General features: G+C 45.1%; 1 protein-coding gene across 1 annotated transcript; it reads left to right on the top strand.

Annotated features, from left to right (window-relative positions):
* The first annotated feature begins 1,259 nt into the window (after positions 1–1,259).
* Positions 1,260–17,485, top strand: LOC128408832 (zinc finger protein 585B-like). Its single transcript, XM_053378854.1, has 12 exons — positions 1,260–1,441; positions 3,082–3,589; positions 3,703–3,784; positions 4,457–4,539; positions 6,692–6,818; positions 8,481–9,216; positions 12,419–12,482; positions 13,583–14,122; positions 14,620–14,752; positions 15,606–15,688; positions 16,052–16,178; positions 16,429–17,485. Exons 2-12 carry the CDS (start codon positions 3,173–3,175, stop codon positions 17,457–17,459), a joined length of 3,423 nt encoding a protein of 1,140 aa, XP_053234829.1. The 5' UTR covers positions 1,260–1,441; positions 3,082–3,172; the 3' UTR covers positions 17,460–17,485.
* The last annotated feature ends 1,706 nt before the right edge of the window (positions 17,486–19,191 follow it).

Below are 19,191 nucleotides of genomic sequence, written 5' to 3'. Positions count from 1 at the left end.
GTCTTATCTCAGCACATTAAACCTTGGTTTGCCCACTGTATATGTGTGTGTTTCTTCTTCTTCTTCTTCTATTATTATTATTATTATTATTATTATTATTATTATTATTATTATTATTATTATTACCTTCCTGCTGTTGCCCCCTTCTGGCCCGAGAGGGAATGGATATCTTTTTTACACGTTCCTGAAGTGATGAAGCATTGCTTCCGGGAGAGTGGCAGCGTTTACTGGTGTTAAGATAAAAGGACCCCTGACCATTAGGTCCAGTCGTGGCCGACTCTGGGGTTGGAGCGCTCATCTCGCTTTATTGGCCGAGGGAGCCGGCGTCCAGCTTCCGGGTCCTGTGGCCAGCATGACTAAGCCGCTTCTGGCAAACCAGAGCAGCGCACGGAAACGCCGTTTACCTTCCTGCCGGAGCGGTACCTATTTATCTACTTGCACTTTGATGTGCTTTCGAACTGCTAGGTTGGCAGGAAGTGTTACTGGTGTTAGCTGCTTCTAAAAGAGGAGACTGGCAGACCAGGGTTCCTGCGCTGCAATGGGGAGCCCCTAAATTGGAAGTAAACAGCCAAATGTAAAGATCATTCCTGCATTGCAGGGGGTTGGACTAGATGACCCCCGGGGTCCCTTCCAACTCCACAATTCTACGATCATAGGGCACCACTGAAGCTGATCAGTTACAGGCAGCCCAGTCCTTTGGATCAAGAAATCTGAAGCTCTGGAGCAACGCACACGCAATACGTTTAAAGCGTGTGTGCAAATCCTGTGAACTGTAGTGTACCCCTCGGAGCTACAGTTCCCAGCACCCTTCACAAACCACAGTTCCCCAGGATCCTTTTGCAGTGTCTTGGGCATGTATGCAGCCCCAGACCGAAACACCCTCGAGTTCAGGGCCTGATTCCTGCTTTGAAAGTCGCACAACAACAACTTTTAATTTATATCCCGTCCAACTGGCTGGGTTTCCCCAGCCACTCTGGGCGGCTTACAACATATAAAACACAACGAAACACCAAGCAACAAACCAATAAATCAATAAAACCAATAACAACAACAACAATAATAAGAATCAGTTGACAGTTATACCCAAATTAAAATAACTGACGTTGCAGCCTGACCATCTTTCTCTCTCCCTGGATCTCTTCTCCATCACTTGCCACGTGGAAATGCCGCGGATTGAGCTTGGAGCTTCCGCACGCCTTTTGCAAGAGTTGCACCACCGAGCTTCGCGCAGCCCCTCTCGCTGCATGGCTTCCTAAGGGTTAAAATGGGCCGGAACTTGCTTCCTAGAGAGGAAGGGAAATGGGATTTGGGGGCGAGGGAGGGGGAACACCAGAACAAACATTCCTCCCCACGGTGTCTCTTCCTGGCTTCCCACCTTCGGGGTCCGAAAGTGGCCTTTGTGTCTCGCAAGTGCTACATCGGTGGACACCTCTGAGGTTTGGTGAGTCTTTATTTCCGCGCGCCCCCCCACGCCCCAATTTGATGCATTTGGGTAAAGGGGATTCCCAGGGCTGCAGCGGGGAGGGTGCCTGCTCAGCTGGTCCATACGAGATCCCCCCCCAGAGCACCCAAGTCAGGGATCAGGTCTATTCCCTCTCTGCAGGGTCAAGTGGCCGCTTTGGAATTATTATTATTATTATTATTATTATTATTATTATTATTATTATTGAATTCATATACCGCCCTATATCCACAGGTCTCAGGGCGGTTCACAGAATAAAATCAAAATATAAAACCACAAAATGCATAATCAAAACAAAAACAACAGCAATCCAATAATCCGCCCTCCCAAAAAAGCCCAGATTTTAAAAGAGCATAGGATGTCAGTCATACCAGAGAGAAGTGTTTAAAGTACAACGCTGAGCTGACCTAGATGGAAGTGCGTATTTGACTGCAGTTTTGATTAGAATAATAATGCACTCCCCCCAAAAAAGCAAGTGGAGATATCAAGCCTCCTGACTGACATGCATGTGCCCATTCAGACATGCAACCCCCAAACATGAGACTGAACGGAAAGCATTCCTTAAAACTACAAGTGGTCTTTTAATCAAAGGAATCCAATGCAGCAGATACCACTGAATGAAAGCAAACCAGCGTGGTCGAATAGATTTGTTTAGTGGGTGTGTAAGGGGGAAATTCGTCCCCTCTCCACAAAACATAATCCAGATTCCCAGTTTAAAAGAGAGACAAAGTTTCTAGTATTTGTAGAACCTGATACACACACACACACAGACACACACACATATTTTGGGTGAGAAAATAGCCTCCCCCCACCTTTCAGTGTTTTACCCCTTTGGAAGGAAGAGTGGGATATAGATTGAATACTTAATATTCATAGCAATGCTTTGCTCCTCCCTGGGAAAAATTCTCCTGACTGCCCCACATCCTGTTGTATGAAAGGGAAATAATCCCCTTTAATGCACTCTCTGGCCAATTGGTGGTGGGGCATTGCAGAGCCCCATTGCTCACAGCTGCCAGGACGGAATCACAGGGCACTTTCAGTCACACACATTGACAGGATTTGCAGAAAACAACCTTTTTCTGATCTCAGATGTTACAAAAAGGCTGCCTTTAGCTTGCTAGGATAAAAAGGATGCAGTAAATCAGGATGTGTTGGGGGACAGTCTCTCTTCGGGACCCTGGGTGATTCCTAACTTTTGCCTGATGTTCAAAAACAACTCACTTGTTATGACAGTTCTGAATTCACTCTTTGCTTTAATGCAAAGAAAGGAAGGGTGTTGAGGAACCAGGCCGACTCCCTTGCCTTTGCAACACCACTGAGAAGCAGAGAGAAGCAGCTAGCCTTGCTTATCTCTAAGGGTGAGGCTGGGGAGCGTTGAGGCTGCAAGGCCCACCTGGAAAGGTGCTGAGGCCCAGGAGTGTCCCGTGGCCTGTAGTTTGAGGAAAGCTGGCTTAAAAGGTGGCCGGCACATTTTGCTTCGTAACTTTCAGTCGAGGAGGGCCATTGTATCACTATAATCTGGCCTGGTTGCTAGCGAGAACCCTCCAGGCTGGTTCAGAGAACAAATTTTCCTCTCCTGACAGTGTAGCATCTAATAACAGAACGTCTTGCCTTTATAGGTCTTTGTAGCGCTTCTAACTAGGGCAGACTGAAATTGGCAGAAGACCGAGGACTTCCTTCAGACCTCTTGGAGGCTTCCTTGGAGCATAGATGGAAGAGGAAAACTCGGCAGGCCCCGAAAAAGGAAGAGGCCGTGATGCCACCAAGACTGGGAGCAATAGGGGATTCTGGGAGAGGACAGTGCAGAAGATCCTGGGTGAGGAGGACAACCTCAGCTCAGATGTGCAGCGCCAGCAGTTCAGGGAGTTCTGCTACCAGGAGGCCAAGGGGCCCCGAGAGGTTTGGAGTCAACTCCACCACCTTTGTCATCAGTGGCTGAAGCCGGAGCAGCACACCAAGACTCAGATCCTAGACCTGGTGATCCTGGAGCAATTCTTGACTGTCCTTCCACTGGAGATGGAGAGCTGGGTGAGGGAATGTGGGGCGGAGACCAGTTCACAGGCGGTGGCCCTGGTTGAAGGTTTCCTCCTGAGTCAAGCAGAGGTCAAGAAACAGAAGGAGCAGCAGGTGAGAGTTTCATCTAGATAATCCCAAGGGGCATTCAGCAACTCTTCGGTTCCTACCTCTGTCATGGCTTTTCTAACCCTTCTCCCCATTTGATGTCTTCCATCCTGTTTCAGATACAGGATCCATTTGCAAAAAAGGGCACTAATGTCCTAGAGGTGGAGAGGAATCCATTGGACACCAGACAGGGGCCACTGGGTGAGGATTGATCTTAATTTGTATCTCAATCTGGTCTATTGATTTTGAAATAAATCCAAGGCCCCTTAATCATTTGGAGTAGTAGATTGTTGTCTTCCAGCCTTTTCCACCACTGAGAAATGTGTTGATTTACAACATTTTATCATTTATACATGGAGACCAGCATTTCGACCTTTTTTTCCAAGCATCCAAAGCGGGAGAGATGTGTTCCACACTATAACATAAAATGAGTAGAAACACTCAATAGGTATCTTCAAAGATCTATGTGGCGGGTGGCGCTGTGGTCTAAACCACTGAGCCTGGGGCTTGCTGACCCATTGTTTGGTCCCAGCTCCTGCCCACCTAGCAGTTCGGAAGCACGTCAAAGTGCAAGTGGATAAATAGGTACCGCTCCGGCGGGAAGGTAAACGGCATTTCTGTGCGCTGCTCTGGATTGCCAGCAGCGGCTTAGTTATGCTGGCCACATGACCCAGAAGCTGTCTGTGGACAGACAAACACCGGCTCCCTCGGCCTATAGAGCAAGATGAATGCGCAGCCCCAGAGTAGTCTGCGACTGGACCTAATGGTCAGGGGTACCTTTACCTTTAAGATCCATGTGTAGTTAGGCATGCATTGCTGAATCTTGGAGACAAGCTTGTGCTCCTGGCTTCTATCCCCCTTTATATCTTGCAGGTGAAGGAATGATTTCAGCAAGATCACCTCAGGTGTCTCCTCATTGCAATGGAAGGGTAGCAGTTTCAGTGGAACAAGATCAGGTAAGGGAAGGGTCAGCCAGGAGACTGGGGGCAGTCTGGGTGCTCCTGCCTCCTCCTTCAACCTTTAGCAATCTCTCTCTCTTCCACTTTGCTTTCAAAGCTACTCAATGAATGTTTAAATCCTGAGAATAAGGAGCCATGTCGCCTAGCAGTTAGCTATCAATTTTAGGTTCTTCCTTATTTTACATTTTTTTGCACCGGAGTCAATTATCTAATGTCTGCCAGTTGCATCCTTTGAAACTAGGAAGCCTGGTCTCTGCTCCCCAGACGGTCCCACGCTTATTTTAGAGGCCACAGAGGGACTAGCCGTGTTGGTCTGACGCAGTCAAAATATATTTTTAAAAATAAAAAAATTGTCCAGTAGCACCTTAGAGGCCAAGTAAGTTTGTTCTTGGTATAAGCTTTCGTGCATGCACACAAAAGCTTACACCGAGAACAAACTTAGTTGGTCTCTAAGGTGCTACTGGACATTTTTTTAATTTTTTTAATATATTTTCCACAATGAAGGAGAATAAAAGTCAGGTCAAGCACTGACTCATCAGAACAGAAGTGTATAAAATTCTACACAGCGTGGGCAAATGTTTCTCCATCTCTCATTACACTAGGACTTGTGGGCATCAAATGAAACTGAATAAATTTAATACGTTAAAAAAAAAGAAAAAAGGTTTCCCGCTCCTGTTACAAACATATGCCCAAAGCTTCCTGATGTTGCTACTTCATTCTTCTTTAATCACCTTCTCATCCTTCTATTAATTTTAATCCATTTTCATGGCTAGCCTTTGTTGTTTCCTTGCAATCAGCACCTTTGTTGTTTTCCCGAACATGTAAATATCCATATGACGCGTGTAGCCCTTCCAGCACTCTGTTTCCGGACCTGGAGTGTAGAGATAATTTATTGCCATCGCCCTTTGTCCATTCACATTCCACTCCTTGGATGACTTTAGCAGAGGATTAGGCAAGGTCATGGAGGATAAAGCTAACAGTGGCTACAAACCACAAAGACTCTGTTCTACCTCCGCTGTCATAGACATTATGCCTCCAAATACCAGTTGCAGGAAATCACAGGCAGGCAGAGTGCTGTTGTGTCCTAGGCCTTGCTTGCAGACTTCCCATTGGCCACTGTGAGAACAGGGGATTGGAGTCCCTAAGATGGTTGGGCGGCAGTTCCACGCCTCCTTCCGGCAACTGCTGCAACCAAGCTGGTGCCAAACGTCTTGCTCTGCTTTCCTTTGGACCACATCAGTGAGGCCGAGAGTGGGGTCTTGTCATGTGTGCAGCCCAGGACCTCCAGACACACTGCTCAGGCTTGCGCCCCAGGGAGGTCACTTTGGTGCTGCTAATGCGGCGGTTTGACTTCACCCCGGGAGGAGCACTCCATTGTCTCTCGAGACAGACAGGTGCCAGCAAGACTTAGCAGCACCGTGAAAACCAGTTACACAGATTTTGTTGTTTAGTCGTGTCCGACTCTTCGTGACCCCCTGGACCAGAGCACGCCAGGCACTCCTGTCTTCCACTGCCTCCCGCGGTTTGGTCAAACTCATGTTCGTAGCTTCAAGAACACTGTCCAACCATCTCGTCCTCTGTCGTCCCCTTCTCCTTGTGCCCTCCATCTTTCCCAATATCAGGGTCTTTTCCAGGGAGTCTTCTCTTCTCATGAGGTGGCCAAAGTATTGGAGCCTCAGCTTCAGGATCTGTCCTTCCAGTGAGCACTCAGGGCTGATTTCCTTTAGAATGAATAGGTTTGTTCTTCTTGCAGTCCATGGGACTCTCAAGAGTCTCCTCCAGCACCATAATTCAAAGGCATCCATTCTTCGGCGATCAGCCTTCTTTATGGTCCAGCTCTCACTTCCATACATCTCTACTGGGAAAACCAGAGCTTTTACTATACGGACCTTTGTTTGCAAGGTGATGTCTCTGCTTTTTAAGGTGCTGTCCAGGTTTGTCATTGCTTTTCTCCCAAGAAGCAGGTGTCTTTTAATTTTGTGACTGCTGTCACCAGATACACAGATACTAAAATATAAATGCCCACTTAAAATAAAAGAACCCAATTAAGACAGCACAACACTTAATAGATAGAATATATTGGACAGGAAATAGTAGTAGAAGGCTTTTATTCTGTCTATCAGGAGGATATAATTTCTTTTAATTTCAGGGTACAGTGTTCTTTGAGGATGTGGCTGTATACTTCACGGATGAGGAGTGGGCCCTGCTGAATCCTGACCAGAGAACGCTGCATAACAGTGTCATGGAGGAGAACTGTGTGATCGTGGCGTCTCTTGGTATGGTTCCCTGTTGGATGATAATATCTGCTGTGAAATTCAGTATGTCTGTTTTATGATGAATGATCTGATGGAGCTCAGTGGCACCACGTACAGCATTTGGACAAGTATCTACTGTGTTGTCTCAGGACTCGTACAACAGTTATGCCCTTCTAAAGAATTATCAGACTGGTCTGAACTTCCCAGGCCTTTGAAATGTGAGTTTCAAGGTTGTTCAGGGTAGAAGTAGCCACTCGTTAATTTTCTGGTTGGCCAAAGGAAACCACTGACTTCAGAGATGGACTTCATGATTGGCCCAAACAGCAATCCATTTCAGAAAAGAGGTGGGCTTTTACTCATCTCAGATTCCCATAGCTATATGCCGCTTTTGCCTTCGTAGAAATATCTCTTCAAGAGTCCTCCCTACCCAGAGTCCTACCCACCCCTAATAATAATAATAATAATAATAATAATAATAATAATGTTTATTTATACCCCGCCCTCCCTGGCCAGAGCCAGGCTCAGGGTGGCTAACACCAATAAAATTTCAGTAAAAACATAATAGGGAAAAAGAAAAAGAACAATTTAAAATACAGGTTAAAATGCAATTTAAAATGCAGCCTCATTTTAAAAGTCAAAACCATAAAGGGGAGGGAAACATAAGGGTCAGACTGAGTCCAAATCAAAGGCCAGGCGGAACAGCTCTGTCTTGCAGGCCCTGCGGAAAGATGTCAAGTCCTGCAGGGCCCTAGTCTCTTGTGACAGAGCTTTCCACCAAGTTGGGGCCAGTACTGAAAAGGCCCTAGCCCTAGTTGAGACCAGTCTAACCACTTTGTGACTTGGGACCTCCAAAATGTTGTCATTTGTGGACCTTAAGGTCCTCCACGGGGCATACCAGGAGGTCCCGTAGGTATAATTTGTATAATTTGCTATTTGGCTTAACTGCCTTTCATGGGCAATTGCAGATGAACTTCAAAGTGATAAATCTCAGGCTCATCAGCTGATCAGCTCCAGGAGCCTTATCAGGTGACCTAGGCAGTTCAGGATGAAGGATTACCTAATGCTGCTGATCCCAGTGGGGCATCCTGACAGAGACGATCAGCTGGTGGTTACTGAGAGGGAGCCCCACCAGCAAGGAGCAATCAGGAGTGTATTTTAAGCTCCTCGTTCTTCATTTACAGCAACGTTTTACCTTCCCACACCAGAAGTTGCAGGTCCAGCAGAAAACAACCTCACAGGCCCTCATCAGACCCATGTGCCAGAGGTTCACCGCCATTGCTTTAGCTAGAGAAGTCAGGGATTGTCCATGGAACTTCTAAGCCTAACATTTACATTCTATCGTATTTTCATATTTTCTATTACTTCTCACAGTTCTGAAGAGAATGGACATGGTTGTATCATTTACCTGCACATCAACCTTGTGAAGTAGGCTAGACTGAAAGGGAGAGTGATTGGTCAAAGATGACCCAATGATTTTCGACACTAAGCCGAACCCAGTTTTACACAGGCCAGCTCTCAGTTAATGCTGGCAAACAAAGGAAGTTAATTGTTTGTAGTAAGATCTGCCTCTCATCAAAGTCCCTTAATTTCTCCCTTCATCACAACCATTATTGGGCATTGTGCCGTATTTTGGGGTTCCGTTTCCTCCTAAGGCTCGCTCATTAGTTTTTGTTGTCATTGCAGAAGGTGACAAATTGGAAACCAAGAATCAGGGAGACCATGATAAACTCCACACAGTAGAGAAGCCATATGAATATCTGGAGTGTGGAGAGAGCATCTATCAAAGTTCCCATCAAGAAACTGACAACAAGGAGAAACTTTATCAGTGCTTGGAATGTGGGAAGAACTTCAGCTGGAAGAAAAATCTCACTTCCCATCAAAGAATTCATACCGAAGAGAAGCGGTATCAGTGCTTGGATTGTGGAAAGAGCTTTAACAGAAGCACAGATTTCTGTCGTCATCAAAGAATTCATACAGGGGAGAGACCGTACGAATGCTTAGAATGTGGAAAGAGCTTCAGTCAGAGCTCCAACCTCCATGCCCATCAAAGAATTCACAGTGGGAACAAACCCTATCAGTGTTTGGAATGTGGGATTGGCTTCACCACCAAGAGAAGTCTCACTTCCCATCAAAGGATTCATACTGGGGAGAGACCATATCAGTGTCTGGAATGTGGGAAGAGCTATAGCTGGAAGGACAGTCTCACTTCCCATCAAAGGATTCATACAGGGGAAAAACCCTATCAGTGCTTGGAGTGTGGAAAGAGCTTCCACAGAAGCACACATTTCCGCCGCCATCAAAGAATTCACAGCGGGGAGAAACCCTACCAGTGCTTGGAATGTGGGAAGACCTTCAGCTGGAAGGAAAGTCTCACTTCCCATCAGAGAATCCATACAGGGGAGAAACGATATCAATGCTTGTAAATGGGGAAAGAGTTTTATTAAATGTACCATTTTCCATCTTCATTGAGGTATTCACAGCGGGAAGAATCCATATCAGTGCCAGGAGTGTGGCCCATCCTACTCTTTTTTTGTAACAGGGCAACAAAAAGAACATAATAGGACCTTCAAGACTTCGCACATGTATTCTGGCAGAAGATTGTGAGGTTTTGAGAAGGGGTGGGAAGGGATGTTAAATGATGATGATGATGATGATAATTTATTTGTACCATGCCCATCTGACTGGGTTTCCCCAGCCACTCTGGGCGGCTTTCAACAAAGATTAAAAATACATTAAAATGTCACACATCAAAAACTTCCCTAAGCAGGGCTTTTTCTTGAAATTTCACTTGGTGGGACATTGCCCCAATAGACTCTTATGCAGCCTACAGTGCTTAGAGTTTGGAAAGAGCTTCAAAGAAACACAAATATCCATTGCCATCAGTGAATTTAAAAGGGGGAAACTGTATTAACACTTGGGAGCATGATGCTCACTTATTAAATCACATGGGGTGAATCCATAAAAATCCTTCCATCCCAATTTCCCCCTTCTTCCCATCAGGGAATTAATATAGATTGCAAATTGGTCATATCCAGTGTTAATCTTGCTTAGAGTAGACCAAGGTGGTCCAGCTTTTTTTCATGGCCCCCAGCAACATTCAAGGGCGGGGGGAATCTTAAAGCATTGTTAACGAAAGCACCTACATCTGTTTGTGTATTAAATTTGTTTTAATAATTAAATATATTAAATATACTATATGTGTATTTAATTATATACTGTATATTTCATTAATTGTGTATATTAAATAATATTAACTATATTGTGAACAATTTACGATACGGAAATTTAATTCATTGTGTGGCCCATGTGTTCCGCGATAAAGTATTCTTGCAGCCCCCTTGGTATGAAAAGTTGGACGGCCCTGAAATTAACGGACCCAAGTTGTTGTGTTCATTAAGTTCAGTGGGTGTACTTTGGGCAGGATTAACATTAGATACAAGCCACTGCTATGAATAGGGAAAGGAAATGCTTCAGGCAGGAAGTGAGCAACTAGAAACTGTCCATATCTTTATGTAATTATTTATCTAAAAAATTGCAACAGGGAAACTCTTGTTTTCCCTGAGTAGTTTTTATCCATTGATGGGACTGTGCAGCAGGTGAATAAAGCCCTATATACCGTATTTTTTGCCCTATAGGATGCACTTTTCCCCCTCCAAAAATGAAGGGGAAATCTGGGTGCGTCCTATGGGGCGAATGCAGGCTTTCGCTGAAGCCTGGAGAGGAGAGAGGGGTCGGTGCGCACCGACCCCTCTCGCTCTCCAGGCTTCAGGAAGCTATCAGCAAGCCTGGGGAGCCCGCGGCAGCCCCACAAGCTCGGGGGACAGCGGGGAGGTGCAGCGCCGCCATCCCGCTGTTCCCCGACCTGGTTTGGAGGCTGGCGCTAGGGAGAAGTGCGCTTCTCCCCAGCGCCAGCCCCACAAGCTCGGGGGACAGCGGGGAGGCGGAGCGCCGCCATCCCACTGTTCCCCGACCTGGTTTGGATTCCCCAACCTGGTTTTTTTCCTTTATTTCCCCCCAAAAAAACTAGGTGCGTCCTATGGGACGAAAAATACGGTATACTCTCTTGTCAATCAGTACTTCCTTACACCTGCCCTGAATCTCTCACCAGTCAGTTTCATGGGATAGATGACTATTAAGGGGAGGAGAAAACTGATCTCCACAATTTCTCATTGATTAAATTTTCAGACCAGAAGATCTTTTTTTTTTTAAACAAGATTACAATTAAAAATTGAGACATTTACTCCCTTCCGCCTTTCCATGGCTTGATCCTTTACTGTCTTTTACCACTGCATATTCTAATCAATCTGTATCTTCTCTTTTCACATTCTATTTCCACATACTTTATACTGAATTTATTCTAAACCTGCTGATGTTTTGACTGTTTACAATAATTCTCAGGTCGTTTATTAGCCTATTGAGCTCACCTACATTTCCGACTAAATCTTAACTATTTTTTCCCCTTTATGTAGGACACAGCGGTGACCATCTGGAACTGGGGTTCACCAGTTGTGTTCTGGTGGGGGATGCATGGGGGACATAGGAGCCAACTCCCATAGGCCAGGTTCCTTCAGGCCCCCCAGTAAAATATTGGAGGGGGCTGCCCCCATGTTGAAATGCCGTGGTATGTCCATGCCACACCATGTGATCGATTATGTAGGGTGGGGCTTATGAGCCCCCCCAATATTTTGTTCAAGTTGGCACCCCCTCTTCCACCTCCCCAAAAGCTCTTCCCCAATTTTTCTCCCAATTTAACTGTCTGATCTCCCCACATCTCCACCTTTCCCAGGCTCCTTCCCCCCTCCAGTCCCTCTGACTCACCCCTTTGCCCACAGTGCAAAGGGGAGCCCACCGCTGCCTGGGAGGTAAACTCCAGATGTAGCCCTTATAGCAAAAGAAGGAATCCAGCCACTTCCCATACCCCATGCAGCCTTTGCAGCAAAGGTGGAGGTGAAGGTGGGGGCAGGAAGCAGCTGGCAAGCTGCTCTGGAGCCTGGGTGGGCAAACTAAGGCCCAGGGGCCATATCTGGCCCAATCGCCTTCTAAATCCGGCCCAGCGTGTTTTTACATGAGTAGAATGTGTCCTTTTATTTAAAATGCATCTCTGGGTTATTTGTGGAGCATAGGAATTCCTTCTTCCTCTTCCTCTTCTCCAAAATATAGTCCAGCCCCCCACAAGGTCTGAGGGACAGTGGACTGGCCCCCTGCTGAAAAAGTTTGCTGACCCCTGTCTGGGGGACCCAGTCCTCATCACCCAATATTCTTTTCCCCTCTAGGAAACCATCCCTCAACTTCAGGTTCACATTCGACTATTGTCATGAATGGGGCAGAAACATGTGCAATGTGTTCCACCTCTGATTTCTTTCCAGTCTTTGCATTGCTTTCCGCTTCCACCCACTGCACCCCCCCCCCCCATGTTCGCTTAGGAACTCGAAGTGTCGCTGAGTCTTCAGCCGGCTGGGTGAGGCCCATCTGTGAGCGTTTCCTCTTTGGCTCCTGCTTTGAGATTGTGCTGCATGGCCTCTTCAGGGTTAAAAGCAACTGAGCTAGGTTCCTAGAGGGGGGGGCAGTCGGGATCCTCCAGTGCCAATGCAGCTCCGCCTTGTGGGGCTTCCTGCTTGCAGAGTGGGGGCGAAAGTGGGCTTCGACTCTCCCAGGAGCTGCAGCGATGACCCCTTCTGTAGGCTGGTGAGTGTCTCCCCATTTTGTGCAACACTGAGCTGAGCCCTAGGGAAATTCATCCTCAGCTGCGCATTGAGTATGATATAATAATTTTATTGGACACCCAGCTGTCATTTCGCCTACTCTAGGGCATGTAAATAAATGCCTGATGACATCCCCACGACAACCCAACTCCTTCCCCGCACTCCCTAGGATAGAAACCCTTCCCTGAGTTGTCAAGTTCCTGAGCTGCAATAGAACGTTGAGAAAATGCCTTTATCTCAGTTTCAAGTCTGAATAAAGGGCATCCATTTTTTCCCCTATAACAAATGCATTTAGCGTGCCACCTGGAAATTGTAACGACTTTTCTCTGTATCTAAACTGTGTCCCCTAGGTGGGGACGCAATTTACTGCGTATCTTGATTTGTATCTACATGTTTATCTCCTGATCTGTAAATTAATGGCATTGTCAATGCCACTGCCGCTGGCGCTGGTAAATCCTTTTTCTATGTACCTGGGAAGAGAGCAAATACTGGGAAATTAACTCAGTCACAAATGCTGAATACATATTAACTTGTCAATGAAATACCAATTTTCTGTAACCCACCCTAAACCAACTTTCCCAACAGAGCTCCCCCAACTCACCTTTCTGATGTGTACTGTTCTGTTTTTCTATGTACAACTGAGATAGGGAGAAGCTGTGAACAACAGAGCTGTTGGATGGATGCTGCACCTTATTTATGTATTTATTTGTTAACATTTACATACCACCTTTTCCTCCAAGGAACTCAAGGTAGCATATATGCTTTTTCCTCTCCTCATCCTATACTCACAACCACCCTGTGAGGTAGGTTGGGCTGAGAGGCAGTGACTGGCCAAAGGTCACCCAGTGGGCTTCTTGGTTGGGTAGTGACTAGAACCCTAGTCTCTTCCAGGTCTTAGCCCTACACCAAACCAGCTCCCTTCTGACCTTCAACCAGGTTGAAGGCTTTAATCCATGGCCCACACATGAAGGAACCTCCCCAGAAGCTCACCTTAGAGTCCTCTTGTCATTCACCTGCCCTTCGTTCTGATGGGTGGCTGGACTCATCCACATTTCCTCAAGGAAAATCTTCATGTCCTGACAGTGTAATAATTCACTCACCCTACAATGTCTTGAATTTTTAGGACTTGGCAGTGACTCCAGTAACAGCAGTCTTTGGCAGAAGCAAGAGAAGCTTCTTGGACCCTGTTGGAGGGAACAGATATCAAAGATGGAAGAGACAGACTCAGCTGGGCCTAAAGCAGTAAAAGGTCTGTTTATCACCCAGGCCAGGAGCCCTGGGGAACCGTGGGAAAGAACAGGATGGAAGATTCCAGGTGAGGACACCCTCAGCACAAATGTGCAATGCCAGAAGTTCAGGCATTTCCACTACCAGGAGGCTGAGGGACCCCGAGAGGTTTGCAGCCGACTTCACCATCTTTGCCGTCAGTGGCTGAAGCCGGAGAGATGTACCAAGACTCAGATGCTGGACCTGGTGATCCTGGAGCAGTTCCTGGCTGTCCTCCCCCAGGAGATGGAGAACTGGGTGAGGGAATGTGGAGCAGAGACCAGTTCCCAGGCAGTGGCCCTGGCCGAAGGTTTCCTCCTGAGTCAGGCAGAGGACAAGAAGCAGGCAGAGCAGCAGGTAAGGTTGTCATCTGGATCAGGGGTCTCCCAAACTGTGGTTTGTGAGCTGCTAGCGGTCCATGAATTTCATTCAGTTGGTCAACGTTAAATATTTATATTTACTTTTAATTGCCTCTTGGTTGCTTATTTTATTTCTTGTATTTTAATGCATAACAAATTGAATTCTGTGGAACACAAAAAATGCAATATTTGAGATAAACCGCTTTGACGATTTTTTACAATCAAGTGGTGTATAAATTTTATGAAAGAAATGAATGAATCTACTGAAAGTACATTTTAAAAAATCATACAGCATCAAGCACAGCATATTACAATCTCTACAACAGGGAGAAAAGACATTAAGTAGGCATCCCAGATTTCTTTGTTAATTGCCCAAACCTTTTTTGGAAAGCATCCAAGGAAAGACTTCTAATAACCCTTCAGGTTTCTGCCTCTGCTGTTCCTTTTCCAATCCTTCTCCACAGCTGATGTCTCCAATTCTTATTGTTGTTTCAGGTTACAGGTCTATTTGCCAAAGCTGGTCTGGATTTCCCAGAGGCAGAGAGGGCTCCATCAGACACTGGACAGGGGCTACTGGGTAAGAACTCCCTTGTTAGAACAGCTACATTGGCTAGCAGTCTGATTCCTGGTGCAATTCAAAGTGCTGGTTATGAGCTATAAAACCCTACACCGCTTAGGTCCAAGCTATCTGAAAGACCATATTTCCTTTGAGAATTGACTGTTTTTTAAGGAAAGGGCTTTTACTAATGGAAAAGGGATTTTACTGGTGCTGTGTTGTTTTTAATATCTGTATCTTAAAAGGTTTGTTTTTATATTGCTTTAATTCTCCTAGAGTTTAACCAACATTTTAATTATTCTCTTTTTATGTTTTAGCTTTTTGTATTTCATCTGTGTGGTTATAATTAATGTAAGCGGCCTAAAGTCCTGGTCTGGGGATAAGACAGGATATAAATAAATATAATAATAATGACTGATGGGATGTATCTCAATTGGGTTTATCTTGGTCAAGTGTTAAATAAATCCACAGGCTCCTTTAATCTTTTGGGGGAAGAAACTGGCAGCCCAGAGCCCCAAAGGGAAGAGATGTCCTTTCACACACATATAAAACAGAATATAAAGCTCTGAAGTACAGTGGTACCTCGGGTTACAGATGCTTCAAGTTACATACGCTTCAGGTTACAGACTCTGCTAACCCAGAAATAGTACCTCGGGTTAAGAACTTTGCTTCAGGATGAGAACAAAAATCGCATGGTGGCGGCACAGTGGCAGCAGAAAGCCCCATTAGCTAAAGTGGTGCTTCAGGTTAAGAACAGTTTCAGGTTAAGAACTGACCTCCAGAACGAATTAAGTTCTAAACCCGAGGTACCACTGTATAAAACAGATAAAAGAATTTCTAACACCCATGTGTATTTAGGGATGCATTGATTAACCTATGAGAGGAGCAAGTGCTCCTGGCTTATCGCCAGCTTTTTTTCTCTCAGGTGATGAAATGATGCTGGAAAGACTTCATCTGCCATCTCTGCTTCGTGGTGAAGGGGAAGCAGTTGCTATTGAACTGGATCAGGTAGGGAGGACAGATCACTGGAGGCAGGCTACTCGGTCCCCACCTCCCTAGGCCTGAACTGAAATCCCTGCTTCTTGGTTCTTCTGTCAGAACTGCCTGCAAGGAAGTCAAATATTTAAATCATTCCATGGAATTCAAATTGTCACATGATAAAATACAATATAGGAAATAAAAGTACAATTAAAAATCATACAACATCCACAGGGCAAAGTGTTTGGGAACCAATGTAATAGATAACACAAACTATTATCTATAAAGGAGATTTCATTTCTGCAGAATAGCCCCTCTTCCTTGAAGAGTCTCATGGATTTTGGGAATCAATAAATCCTAATGTAATCTTTCAACTATTTCCCTTTTTCTCAGAGTCCCGTTTCCTTTGAGGAGGTGGCTGTGTACTTCACCAAGGAGGAGTGGGCACTTCTGGATCCTGATCAGAGAGATCTGCATAAAGAAGTCATGGAGGAGAATTGTGGGATGGCAACCTTTCTTGGTAAGGGTCGAAGTTTCACTTGTCCAGGAGTGGAGAATCTTCAGCATTACAGACATTACAGGACTGCAACACCCATAACTTCTGTACTAGTTTAAAACTGTGTAGCAAAGTGTAGCAATCTATCAACTTTTGATTTGATTTTTCTTTGCACGTTTCTTATACTGGACAATTTTTATTGATTAAAACATTAGCAACTAAAACATTAGCATTTTTACCTCAGGTTCTTACCTGTTTCCTATCTTTGTTGCAGCATGTGAAAAAAGCTTTTGTCAGAGTTTTAGCCTCACTACCCCTCAAAGGATCCACACTGGGGAGAAGCCATATAAATGTTTTGGAGGTACAAAGCGCTTAAATGAGAAGACAGGCCTTATGACACATCCAAGAATTCACACAGGGGAGGAACCACACCAGTGCTTGGAGTGTGGAAAGAGCTTCAGTGATATGAAAGCTTTCACTACTCATCAAAGAACCCACACTGTGGAAAAGCCATATAAGTGCTTGGAGTGTGGAAAGAGCTTCCAACAGAACATAACTCTCAGCTACCATCAAAAAACTCACACAGGGGAAAAACCCTATGAATGTTTGGACTGTGGGAAGAGCTTCATTCGAAAGATAAACCTCACTTATCATCAAAGACTTCACACAGGGGAGAAACCGTATCAGTGCTTGGAATGTGGAAGGAGCTTCATTCGAAAGATAAACCTCACTTCCCATCAGACAATCCACACAGGAGAGAAACCATTTCAGTGCTTGGAGTGCGGGAAGAGCTTTAGACAGAATATAACTCTCAGTAATCATCAAAGACTACACACAGGAGAGAAACCCTATCAGTGCTTGGAGTGTGGAAAGAGCTTCATTCGGAAGACTGATCTTAGTTATCATCAAAGAATCCACACAGGGGAGAAACCTTATCAGTGCCTGGTGTGTGGAGTGAGCTTTACACGGAAAAGGCACCTCACGTCTCACCAAACGATTCACACAGGGGAGAAACCATATAAATGCTTGGAGTGTGGAAAGTGCTTTCGCCTGAACAGAGACCTCATTCCTCATCGAAGAATTCACACTGGGGAGAAACCGTATCACTGTTTGAAGTGTGGAAAGAGTTTCAATACAAACGCAAACCTCCGTTGTCATGAGAGAGTTCACACAGGAGTAAAACCATATAAATGTACGGAGTGCGGGAAGAGCTTCAGTGCGAAGAAAACACTAATTTCCCATCAAAGAATGCATACAGGGGAAAGCGGTATGAATGTTTGCAGTGTGGAAAGAGTTTCCACGTAAATAAAGTTCTCATTTCTTTGAATTAACATGGGATAAACTATTCCAGTGCTTGGAGTGGAAATACATGAAATGATGCACATAAGGGTACAACTATTTAAATATTTCTTGGGGGCGTAGAGTACCCTCCTTTTCTACCTTAAGCTACACCCCTCCCTCATTTAAACTGAAGCAGCCCTGGGAGACCAGAGTTCAAATCCCCATGAAGCCATGGAGTTGCTAGGTAACATTGGGCCAGTGGCTCTCAGCCTAGTTCTACCTCACAGGGTTATATTGAAATACTTTATTGTCACTTGTACAACTTATATACAGTGAGATTACACGAGCACCCCCCACTCAGCTTAGTCTTAATTCCCCTCGTATACTAACACACACCCACCAAACCCAAAAGTCTGTTGCCCTGTTGTTATCTTTTCATTCAGCAGCCTAACAGCCCACGTATAGAAGCTGTTCTTTACCCTGTTGGTGCGACTAATCATGCTTCTGTATCTTCTGCCTGAGGGCAGGAGATCAAGAAAATGCCAGCCAGGGTGTGAATCATCCCTGAGAATTTTCCTCACTCTCCTGAGGCAACGTTCTTCCGCTGTTTCATCCAGCGGATTCACGGGACAGCCCATAATATCTTGTGCTGTATTCACCACCCTCTGTAGGCACTTCCTATCAGTTGATCTCAAACCAGCGTACCACACTGTGATGCAGTATGAAAGGATACTTTCTATTGTTGACCGGTAGAAGGAGATCATCAGATGTTAATTGACATCGTTCTTCCGCAATACTCTGAGGAGATGGAGTCTCTGTTGGGCTTTCTTAACCACCTGGATTGTATTTATTTTCCAAGTAAGATCTTCACTGAGATAAACTCCTAGGAATTTAAAGAAAGAGACTCTCTCCACACAGCCCTCCCCAATGTACAGCGGGGCTAGTTCTCTCTTCCTCCAAAAGTCCAACACCACCTCCTTTGTCATGCTGATATTAAGGTGCAAGTTGTTCCCTAGGCACCATGTAGATATTTTTTTTACCTCCCCTCTATACGCTGATTTGTCTCCACCTGTTATTAAACCCATTATGGTGGTGTCATCTGCAAACTTAATAATTGCAGTAGACTGATCAGATGATCTACAATCGTACATATACAATGAATACAGGTAGGGACTTAGCACACATCTCTGTGGTGTGCCAGTGCTGATTTTTAAGGAATTCGATGTTACATGTCCAATCCTCACTGTTTGTGTCTGATCTATCAGATAGTCTTTAATCCAGTCACAGATGGTAGGAGAAAGGTTCATGTCAGTCAGCTTTTTTTCAGGGTTGTTGTGAATATATAAAATTGGGAATAGGAGAACTATGAAGCCACTTCAAGTTCATTTGAGGAAAGGTGGGCTATAAATGTAGTAATAAATGAATAATAAAAAGTCCATTTCCAGCTTACCTGTCCTTGATTTTGAATTGGTGGTGGTGGTATTTTGTGTGTGTGTGTGTGTGTGTTTATATAGGAGGCTGGGCTTGGAATCAGGAAATTAAATGTGTAAAGAGGAAATTGAAAGGGCAAAGGAATGTTCTCTGGTTTCCAAGTACAGAAAACATGCAAAGGCAAGGAGAGGATGCAGGAGAGGAGAATATGATGTTTTGCACACACACACACACACAAGATTTAATTTACCCACCCTGGCATTGTAATCTTGGCATCTCCCTGCCCCAGGGGTCTCCTAACCACTTCAAGTTACAAGACAGGAGA

Source organism: Podarcis raffonei, chromosome 2, assembly GCF_027172205.1.
Source record: "Podarcis raffonei isolate rPodRaf1 chromosome 2, rPodRaf1.pri, whole genome shotgun sequence".
In the NCBI taxonomy this organism is placed as follows: domain Eukaryota; kingdom Metazoa; phylum Chordata; class Lepidosauria; order Squamata; family Lacertidae; genus Podarcis; species Podarcis raffonei.
This window is presented reverse-complemented; position numbering and strand designations above follow the sequence as displayed.

Excerpts from the sequence above, each read along its gene's own strand:
- LOC128408832 (XM_053378854.1), top strand. The coding sequence starts at position 3,173 with ATGGAAGAGGAAAACTCGGCAGGCCCCGAAAAAGGAAGAGGCCGTGAT. Across the intron at positions 4,540-6,691 it reads TTTCAGTGGAACAAGATCAG|GGTACAGTGTTCTTTGAGGA; the intron begins GTAAGGGAAGGG and ends TTTTAATTTCAG. Across the intron at positions 6,819-8,480 it reads TGTGATCGTGGCGTCTCTTG|AAGGTGACAAATTGGAAACC; the intron begins GTATGGTTCCCT and ends TTGTCATTGCAG.